This window comes from Corapipo altera, unplaced genomic scaffold, assembly GCF_003945725.1.
Source record: "Corapipo altera isolate COAL_440 unplaced genomic scaffold, ASM394572v1 45, whole genome shotgun sequence".
NCBI classification, from domain to species: Eukaryota; Metazoa; Chordata; class Aves; order Passeriformes; family Pipridae; genus Corapipo; species Corapipo altera.
The window spans coordinates 11,245,320-11,256,185 of record NW_020884877.1 but is presented as its reverse complement, the minus strand read 5'-3'; the positions used below and the strand labels follow the sequence as shown (position 1 = coordinate 11,256,185).

The following is a 10,866-nucleotide window of genomic DNA, read 5'->3' as shown; positions in this document are numbered from 1 at the left end:
TTCTGGTTCTTGGTGTTCCAAAACAGGCTTCTGTTTTGGGGGCATCACACCATGTTTTAGTTTTCGGGGCTCTGCATCAGGTTTGGGTTCCTCAGATACCACAGTAAACTCTTGTTTCTCAAGCACAACAGCATGCTCTGGTTTTTGGGATGCCACAACAGATTCTAATTTTTGGGATGTCAAAGCAGTCTCGGGTTCCTCAGATGTCAGAAAACGGTCTAGTTTTTGAGTTGCCACTACAACCTTTTGCTTTCGGGCCACTTTAGCCACTTCTGGTTCTTGCAGTTCCACCTCTTGAGGCTTTGCTTTTGGGGGTCCTGCAATGGACTTTGGTTTTCGGGAAACTGGAACAGGTATTTCCTTTTCTGGGAAAGTTGTCTTGGCCACTTTATGTACATAAAAGATATTAGTTCTAAATTTAACAATGGCACTGACAATCACGCCAAAATTAAGTCAATCATAAAACACAAAACCACAATTGTAATGAAAATATTAAAAACAGTTCAGGTACTGATAATTTATGTTGCCCTTTTTAATGATGAATATATGACATCTTGGCTTTTTTCTCTTTCCTCTCAAGTGTACACACACACTTTCCCCTCACAAAACTCATGCCCCCATATGGACGTACACACATGCACTCATAGTATAACTTAAACAGTAAGTAAAATCCATGATAATTTCAAGCAGAATGGACAGGACAAAAGATATTAATAGCACTGCAGGCAATTAGCTGAAGATACTTTTAAGAAATATCAGTGATGGCATCTAGTTTTTCTTGACGGAGCTTCTGGAATTTCAATCATATTGATATCTTCTGCCCTCAGCTACTAGAATGGGTATTTTCTTCTATTATAACTTTAAAGATATTAGCTGTGGTTGTTTTCATGAACCCAAGCAGGTAGAACAATAAGAATAATCGAAAATTGTAAGAAGAAATATAAAATATGGACAATTCAGACACCCAAGATTTGCCCCTATTTTTCAAAAACAACCATGTATGTCTGTTTCACACACACATGCAGGTGGATAGAACAAGTATAACATAGAATCTCAGAAAACAGAAGGCCTGGGTAATTATAATATTAAAGAAAAGAGGAAAAACATTGTTTTTGTTATTTTGTTAGTGTTGAAATTTACCTTCTTTTGGTAGAGGTTCTGGTTCTTCAGGTGCAGCCTCTGGTTCTGGGACAACCACAGGTTCTGGTATTTTAGGCACAGGTATTTTCTTTTCTGGAACAACTTTCTTTGGCACCTCTGGTTCTTTAAAGACATTTGTTTGTTTTAGTGTTAGGAGTTTGAAGAATAGGAATTAAAAAGGCAACAATAGGCACAAGACAAAAAATAACACACCATCATATAAAACCCCAACCCGATAAATGGTCTGGGTTTTTTTTTCTTATTGTTATTTGCACACCATTAGTAGCTGTTGTCGCTTACTGGGATCTATTCACAAGTGAAGAAGACAACACAATCTGTAACACTTACAAATATTAGAGTATAAAAAAAGCAGATAACACAAACTTAAGGGTAGTGTTTAAAGAAACAGATTAAAGATTGTGTGCAATCTCATCACTATTGAACATGTACCTTTAGTAGGTGGTGCAGGTTCTGGTTTTTTAGGAACTTCAATGTGTATTTTTTCTTCTGAAATCACTTTCTTGGGCACCTCAGGCACTTCAAAAAAATTATTAATTTTATTTTTATGCATTTCAAAGATATGTCTGTAGTGTTCAGACACTAAGAAAACGTAAATCTCAGGGACATGAAAAGCATCAGTGGTTCTGTATGTGAACATGTAATTTACCTTTGCCTACAGAAAATTCTCTCTGCTGCCTCACTGAGGTACAGATACAAAAACTACAATTCAAACAACAAAAATATTTTATAATACATTTATAGTAAAAGTAAATTACCACCATGTTGAAATAGTACCCTAGACAATTAAGGGGTTTTCTTGTGTACAGCAGCTACTTTTAGTCAGTGGAAGTTCTGGTTTCTTTGATACTCTAACTGAAGCCTTTTCTGGGACCACTTTCTTTAGTATCTCAGGAACATGAAAAATATCAATAACTTTATACTATGAGAATTTTATAAACAACATTAAAGCATAACAGCAGATCACTATTAGTGAAAGCACAACTACAAAGAACGATTTTTATTACACAATATATTTGTTCACTTGAAAAAACTTTGACAACAGAAGAAAATGCTAAGAGAGGTCTTAAATACTGTGTTCTATATTGTTAAAACAATAAAAGAGTGATTTTTTTGATTCTGTTACTTTTGTCATAATGTCAGGTATCTTTAGCTGGTGTAACTTCTGGCTTTTTAGGCACAACAACTTTGAATTTTTGTTCTACAACTACTTCCTTGGGTCCTTCACGCCCTTTAGGGAAGAGATTACTTTCAGTTATTACATAGAATTTTACAGTTGCGTTCAAAACTTTTCAGTAGAATTGCAAATGTTCTTAATAGACCCTTTCATTTGACATATTTATTGCCTTAGGGTTATTTTATGCCCTTGTATAATCTGAGGAGACACCTTGAAGTCTTCTGGAGTGTCATCTTCTACACTAGATTATTTTTCTGTTTTGTTCAACCATTTCCTGAATCTCTATTTCCCTTAGACTGACATTGTCCATTTTGTATTCCTTGTCACATTCTTCTGTATGTAATGGCTTCATGACATCAATTTTTCACCTATGCATGGAGGGTTTTCTCCTCTATCAGACGTCTGTATCACTATCCTATACTCTCTTTTAGGGCTAATTTTTCATTATCTGTCAGGAGTATTTCACATCACAGAGGCCCTCTTTTCTCCTCTTCTCTTAAGATTTCTCCCGTTGTTCTCAAGTGTCAGTCTCATCTCTCTGCCCAGCCACATCAATATTTCTAACATACTGGTACACTGATTACAGCCACGAATCAGAAAAAAAGAATTTTCAAAACAGTAACATATATAGAACTGTGGGCACAGAAAATAAAAGTAACAGGAAAACACGAACAAACAATCAAATAACTAATCTGCACAATCAAGGTTCTTTCCCTTTTCCAAATTTTAGTTTTCTGTAGTGCAACATACCTTTGGCTGGTGGTGGTTCTGGTTTTCTAGGGACAGCAGTGGCTACTTTCTCTTCTGGAATTTTCTTGGGCACCTCTGGCACTTTAAGGAAAACAGCATTCATTTTTTTAATATTTAAAGCATTTAAAATTATTAAGAGGAAAGAGTATCACAAGAACCACACCAGAAAGAAAATAAACAAAAGACATAAAGAGAGATATGACATGCAAACAATGTTGTATACTATTACATATTACTAGGATTTTTATAAATTAGTTTTACTATAAACACTAATGCCCAAGAGAAAGAGAAATCTCCTCAGAAAGTTATCATTATTGCCATATAAGATTTAGATAGTGTTACTCTTGGCTTTTTAGGCACAGCAACATCTATTAATTTCTTAGGTACCCGGACACTTTAAAGAAATTATTGTAGTTTGAAAAATTACAAGAATAAAACATCCAATACATAGAAATAAGACAAAACAAATAGATATATAAGGATGCTTTGACAACAGTTACAAATTGTGAAAAGTCTTCATGGTTCTATCTGGCAAAGAACAAGTCTGAACTGACTTCTTGTCATGCAGTGGAGATGTGCCACACAAACTGCTAGTTCAGACAGAACTTTTGGAATACCTGAATGAATTGTAACAACTGGTTTCTGTGCCAATTCTATTTCACAATTAAATCCATTGACCGCTAAGTTTAACATGAGCGGTGTGAAACAGGAAGTACACACACTTCTTGCTTGAGTACTGATAGAATTTCTGAGGTTGTTCATAGTACCCACAAAGTGAAAATGCTTGTTCTGTAAATCTCACTGCATGTTAACTCAGTCAGAGTTTTCCTTTTTTTCTAGTCCCTTTTTGTCTAGCTCCTGATACAATTTCTAGGTTATTTTTGGTTACAAGAAATAGATAAACTCAACTAATTTTTAATGTTTTGACAACAACAATACAAGGGACAGATGAAACTCATAGAGAAAGGAGTTTGGCAGATGGAGCTCCTGGCTTTTTAGGCAGAAGGACAGGTTTTTCTTCAGTAATAGTTTTCTTAGGCAATTCACACACTTGGAAGGTATTTACTGATTTTAATTTTATGAATTAGACACAAGTTAAGGAACATACACAGGGACACATACAACATAAATGCCTCAAATCTGATGCAAGTGGACCATGATCTATTAAATCAGAAACTGTGTAATAAGCAGTAAAGATATTTATCAGCAAAAGACCTCAGTTCTACTAGGCTCTCAGAGTACCTTTAGATGGTGGAGATGCTGGTCTTTTAGGCACAGGAGTAGGTTCTGGTTTTTTAGGCACAGGAGTAGGTTCTGGTTCTTTAGACACAGGAGTAGGTTCTGGTTTTTTAAGCACAGGAGTAGGTTTTGGTTCTTTAGACACAGGAGTAGGTTCTGGTTTTTTAATCACAGGAGTAGGTTTTGGTTCTTTAGGCACAGCAACAGGCACTTCTGGACGAGCTTTCTTAATGACCGTGGGTACTTTAAAGATATTAGTTCATTTTAAGGAGAGAAAGAGAAATCATAAAAAATCTCAAGCTTTTTGTATAAGTAGGGTACTAAAAGAATGAATAGAAATATTAATTACTTTGAACAAGAACTAAACCATGAACATGAATAATTTAATTTTCCTGGAGTTCATGACTTAGTAAATTGCAGGAAGAGATGATGAAGATATATACCTCTAGGTGCTGGAGCCTCCTCTTTTTGTTGAACAGTAGAAATTTCTTCTTCTATGTGCATCTCCTCATACACTTCATGTACTTGAAAGATATTAGTTTAAACACTTAAATTAACTTAGGATATATTCAGAAAACTAGACAATGTATAAGATAAAGAACAAATATAAACAAATATTCAAGCTCCTCTTAAGATACACAGGCCTATTTTATATCCACCACCAAAATGAGGATGCTTTCAAATAAGGAATGAAAAAAATCTCTTATTCTACCCTGATATGACTTCTGCAGCTTGTCAAGAGAAAGATGTGTGCTATGTCCTAAACTGAGCTACTACCTCGAGTGCAAAAGGCCTTGTCTAAGCTCTGTCACTTTTTATTTTTATTTTTTTTTCCTTTGGGCTGATCTCAAGTAGCAGCTAATTTTCCCCTTGAGAACAATTAATTTTATACTGTCGTAACTAACCAAAGCTGTTAAGTAAACCTTAGTTCATGATAAGCAGAATGCTTTTAAAACAATTACAAATTTATGTATGAAAACATTTTTTATCCTTCAAATCCCACTCAAAATTTCTTGTACCTGTAAAGTGTGAAGGTTCTTCTTTATGTGGAGCAGGAGGTATTTTCTCTTTGTGGACAGTTTTCTTTGGTACTTCAGGAACTTAAAAATATTGGTTTATTTTAGAAATTTGCACTATGAAATAAGTAATACAGTTTTGTAAAACAACAAAAAAGTTCTACTAGAATAATACAAAAAATACACCCTATTAAGCTGTGAATACAACTCAACAACTTTGCCTTCTGGAGTTCATTGTTTTTCTTACTCCTAGCACTTCCAGGTCTGAATATGCTCTTCTCTGAAAAGATAGTAGGATTTTTTATGCTTGGGTTTCTTATTAGTTTGTTTGGTTTTCCTGCAGTTTGTTTTTTTTTTTTAATGGATTTTTGTTGTGGTTTTTTTTTTGTTTGTTTGATAGGGGTTTCTGTTGGTTTTGTTTGTTTAGGTTTTTGTTTGGGTTGGGTTGGGGTTTTTTTAAGGTATTTTGGCAATCTAAAGGAGTTTATTTTTTGAAATTTCAAAATTACCCATAAAAGCAAGGCTAAACTCCAGTGCAATTAACTAATTATTATGCTTCCAACACCTATTGAGTTCTTTAGTGCTGGATTTCTACTACAAAAATTATGTTGCTATGAAAAATCTTTTGTGGCTCTGTATTTTGTCCCAATTTAAAGTATTATCTTAATCTTGACTTTCCTAAAGTCCCTGATATGACTGCAAAGAGTCCTTCTGCAAACAAGCTGCTGCCACAACGTTTTAGATTTTTTTCTAATATACTGTCAAAGTATTTTAGGAAAAAAAAAAGAGACATGAAGTAAAAAAAATATAAGGCTAATCCCTGGCTCTACTAATGAGTCTCCTGTCTGCTAAATTTCTTTGTCTAATTTAGTCTTTCTAAATTTTAAATTCTTGGAGCAGAATGTATCAGTCTGTTTGAGCAGCTGCTAACAAAAGACCTTGTTTTGTTGTTTAAGAAAAACAAGCAAGTTGGGTTTCTCACTTGGTACCTCACTTTTAAAAGAGGTTAGAGAAAATCCATTTGGAGGACTTGTACCTTTAGCTGGAGGAGTTTCTTCTGTAGGTACAGTAGCAGGTATTTTCTTAAGTGGGACAGTTTTCTTTGTCACTGCAGATATTTCAAAGATATTACATTTTTTAAAGAACATTATAATATACAAAGTGTAAGTAACAAAGAAGCAATGACAGACACATAGTGTCTAAGGAAACATGAGAATGAACACATTTAATAGTAGATTAGCACACAGATGGAATGATGAAGATGAATAACTAATTTGTAGGGAATGTGTTGCTCTACACAGCTTGAAGAGTTGGTGTACCTTTAGCTGTTGGAGCTTCTGGTTCAGTAGGAATAATAAAAGAGACTTTTTCTTCTGTTGGAACTTCTCCATAATCTTCAGGTTCTTTAAAGATATTAGTTTATTTTACATATTTTAGTATTGATTACAAGACAAGAGTAGAAAGACAACTTGTAATGCAAAAATGCAGACGCGTATATGGACAAGGAGCTGTTTGAACATAAATCATTCATATATCTCAGTTCAGCCTAATCATTTACCTACGCCTGCTAGAAGTGACCACTCCCAATAAATACAAGTATATACAAATGTTTAATTTTAGTTTCTAGTTACTTAGTTTCATGTATTAGATAGAGTTTGTAACTGAATTTCATATGTTCTCATTTGGAGTTAACTATCTATCCCAGCTCAAAAATTAGTTGTTGCTTAGGATGGCTCTTAAACCATTATCTACTTAAGTTCATTTCTTTGCTCCAGTGTGATTAAAGTGTTTCCTGGATCAGAAACTTAGTTTCTCTCTTATTTACATTTCTTTCTCTTATTTTCACAGGAGAAAAGTTTAGCATTTTTAGAATGCTAAACTCCATTTTTAAATTCAGTTTAACATTTTAAATTTTAAATTTTTAAAGTGCTGAACTACATCTAAATTTGGGGAGAGAGTTGGTTTAAAAGTCATGGATATAAAATACTTCTAAATATTTTTAAAAATTAATTGAAAATATCTCATATTTCACAGAACAATGTAGGGCATGAATTGATATATTCTCTGCAATTTATTGTTTGGTAGATGTGTAATTGTTGTACCTTCATAGAAAGGAGGCTCCTCTTCTCTAGGGATAATGATGGGTACTTTCTCTTCAAGGACAGCTCTCTTATGAAACTCAGGAACTTCAAAGATATTAGCTTTCTTTTAGTAACCTCAGAATAATTTGTCATTTTTAATATCCCAAACAAAAATAGACCGAGAAAACTAAGTCCCTTTGAGATCTCAAATACCATGCCTTTTTGAGAATGAAATACAATACAGTTCTAGAATTGTCTCGATGGAACAATGAATTATGTGAAGAAATTTATAGTTTCTGCTCTCAAAGATTATAATCCATTTGCTTTCCTCACTGAATTGTCATGCTTTTCCTTTGGATAGGTGTAACAGCTTTAATGTCTTAAACTTACTGGCTCTCACCCTATTACTTCAGCAATTTCATGACCCATATATTGGTTTCAAAATCCCAGTTTAAACTCAATTCACAACTATATATTACAAATATAAAAGCATTGAAGGTTTACATACTGGTAATGTAACTAGAAAGACCTCCTCAGCGTTTTCATTCATAATTCAATGATTTACTGTCTAGCACAGGTCTGAAATATTTGCCTCAGAGTTTACAGTATATCACTGAGAGCTGAATTTCCACTTGAGACTGGGTACTCTTGCAACGGTGTAAAGGACACAACAATCGTTTTAAAAGATGTTAGCTAGAAAAAATGGCACAAATATTTCCATAAGATCTCATATCAAAACCTCCTTTACCTTTCTTCGGTGGAACTTCTATTTCAGGTGTACGTGTAGGTTTCTTTTCTTCAGGGACAGTTCTTTTGAGAACGTCTGGTCCTTTAAGATATAATTTACTTTTAGGGCTTTCAAAGCTATTTGGAAGAAGTTAGAAAGAAGAAGAGCAAATCTAACAAGGAAGATTCTTGAAACATCAAAGAATTAAATACTTCCTGAAAGGATATCTATGTTAATTTTGAAGATTAGACAAAAGAATAATGTTTAAAAATATATGTTCTTGAAAGATTCCTTTTCAGAAGAAATAAAAATATTCTTTATTTCTGAACTACTTTCATGTGCAGCTTAATGACAAAACACTCATTTTTTAAAGTGACTCACGTTTTCAACAAATGACTTGAAACAAACAGGCAAAAAATATTCAGTTACAAACAGATGAAAAAACCACTGTGGGGACATAAAACACATGCAGGTTTCTCAACAAATAATGAGGACAAAAGACTGAAATTAGAGTTCATATACCATGAAGACAACACAGAGAAAGTATACCTTTAGCTGGTGGAGTCGTCTCCTTTTTAGGAACAGGAGGTGGTACTTTTTCTTTTGGAACAGGTTTCTTTGGCACCGCTGGCACTTTAAAGACATCGGTGGTTTTTTAAGAATGTTTGCAGTATGAGTATTATGCAAGAATAGAAGTTAAACAAAAAGCAAGCAATGCAAAGACTCAGAAATCTTAGCAAAACACAAATATATATATATATAATACATATATACATGTACATAATACAAAATAGGCCACCTGTCTGGACTAGTTTGCTTGGATTCACATAGCTAGAGTTTTTGTATTCAACGAAAGAAAAACACTGCTGTTGTTGGGTAAATTCTTGGCTAGGATAAGCCTTAACATTTAGTTTCATGAACTATCAGCTCTAAATAATGGCAGCTGGGAATACAGTAAGGTTTTAATTTCCTATCAACTAAGTCCAAGCCTTTCTGTAAAAACAAACAAACAAGCAAGCAAATCCACTTTTGCCCACTGACTTAATTCTGAGAATTCATATGAGAAACAACTGTAGAACTTATCATGAAATGAATTCTGGCAAAATGAGTGCTATGAACAGAAAATTACAAAATTCTGGACTAGTACAGTTACTGTACTAGCATCCACTGACAGTTGCTATTCATGACACTTAGGTTTTGTAAAGCCTGATACAGAGAACACTTGCTAAGATTGCATACATCTCAGCACATCATTAGGTTAAAGAAAGTTCTAGTTTTTTAGGATTCTGCAGGCAGCTATGAAATGTCACATATTGTAAGGGCAAAAATTAAATTTTGCCTCCAGGAAGTAAATTTGTCTCAGTTTTGGTTTGTTAAAGAAATACTTTTTTTTTTTTTTTTTTTTTTTAGTAACTTCACTTCTTTTGACTGTACTGTGAAAGAAAGTTAAGGATCTAGCAGTCAAATCAGAATAGGTAAATTACTGGATTTGGGGATTCAGAGACACAGGCAGAAGACTTGTGTTTTCAAATGTATCTAATAGTTGAGGTACCTTTGGCTGGTGGAGCTTCTCTTTTAGGAACAGGTACTTTTTCTTCTGGCAGAGGTCTTTTGGGCAACTCAGGCACTTTAAAAGATATTTCATTGTGGATTGTAAATTATTTATGAGGAATTACAACAGATATAAACACAGCAAACTAGGCAATCACTCATCTCATAATTTATGCAGAAAAAAGCGAGTGGTAATCTCAGAATTCTTGAACAACAAAACAAAGGAGTATCAGCCTACATCTTTTGGTACATTGCAGATGCACTTTCTGTTCGACATGAGGACTCATAATTTAAATGATGGAAAGGAAAGTTTTACATGAGTTCCAATATCTCTGTAACTCAAAGGAGCTAAACTGGGCAAAAGAATCAAATATCAATGCAAAAGAAATATTTAATTCATGTTGAAGCTGAATTACATCAGAAAATTATAAATTTCTCTGCCTGTGTCATATCTACACTAACTCACTCTTGGGCAGTCAGGTGGGGAACCCTCCCATTTCACTCTGAAGGGAAGAATTCCTTAGGAAGGTGTAGGATAGAAACAGTCTTTGAATTGATTTATCATTACCAGCAACAGACAACCATAGGACTACAAACAAGGCAAAATATAAATAAATACCCATAGGAGGCTTAAGCAGTAACGGGAAACAACACACTATAAGAACAAAGAAATCATGACTTGATTTACCTATAGCTGGTTGGATTTCGTAAGCCTCCTCATATACCTCCTCATATTTCTCATAGATCTCTTCTTTCTCCTTAAATTCGTACTTTCCATAGATATCTTTTTCCTCGGCCTCCTCTGCATATTCCTGTTCCTGAATCTCCCTATATCCCTCAGGTTCTTCAGGTTCCTCATATGCCTCAATTTCTTCAGCTTCCTGAATCTGCTCAAACTCTTCAATGCTTTCATATGTCTCATACTTCTCATACTCTTCATATGTGTATTCATACTTCTCCATTGCAGGGGCAGGAGCAGGAGCAGTGACTTTTTCTTTCCGGACAAGTTTCTTGGATACTTCGGGCACTTTAGAAACAGTATTATTGTTACTATCTGACTTTTTTTTTTTTTTTTTTTTTACAGTTAGTCAAGATAATTCACAAAAAACCAGAAAATGTACACAATAACCACAAGCATAAGTTAAATTATAAAACCATTCTTCTGAA

At 34.1% G+C, this 10,866-nt stretch overlaps 1 protein-coding gene across 1 annotated transcript in view; it reads right to left on the bottom strand.

Annotated features, from left to right (window-relative positions):
* Positions 1–10,866, bottom strand: part of TTN (titin) — a 237,924-nt gene that overhangs the window by 116,980 nt on the left and 110,078 nt on the right. Inside the window, exons 143-155 of the mRNA XM_027637206.1 lie at positions 10,388–10,726; positions 9,701–9,775; positions 8,698–8,781; positions 8,170–8,250; positions 7,443–7,526; positions 6,660–6,743; positions 6,377–6,448; positions 5,344–5,424; positions 4,768–4,848; positions 4,328–4,567; positions 3,086–3,166; positions 1,591–1,677; positions 1,141–1,263 (exon numbers count right to left, since the gene is read on the bottom strand). Coding sequence (XP_027493007.1) covers positions 1,141–1,263; positions 1,591–1,677; positions 3,086–3,166; positions 4,328–4,567; positions 4,768–4,848; positions 5,344–5,424; positions 6,377–6,448; positions 6,660–6,743; positions 7,443–7,526; positions 8,170–8,250; positions 8,698–8,781; positions 9,701–9,775; positions 10,388–10,726 — 1,512 coding nt within the window. The remainder of the gene's footprint in view (positions 1–1,140; positions 1,264–1,590; positions 1,678–3,085; positions 3,167–4,327; positions 4,568–4,767; positions 4,849–5,343; positions 5,425–6,376; positions 6,449–6,659; positions 6,744–7,442; positions 7,527–8,169; positions 8,251–8,697; positions 8,782–9,700; positions 9,776–10,387; positions 10,727–10,866) is intronic.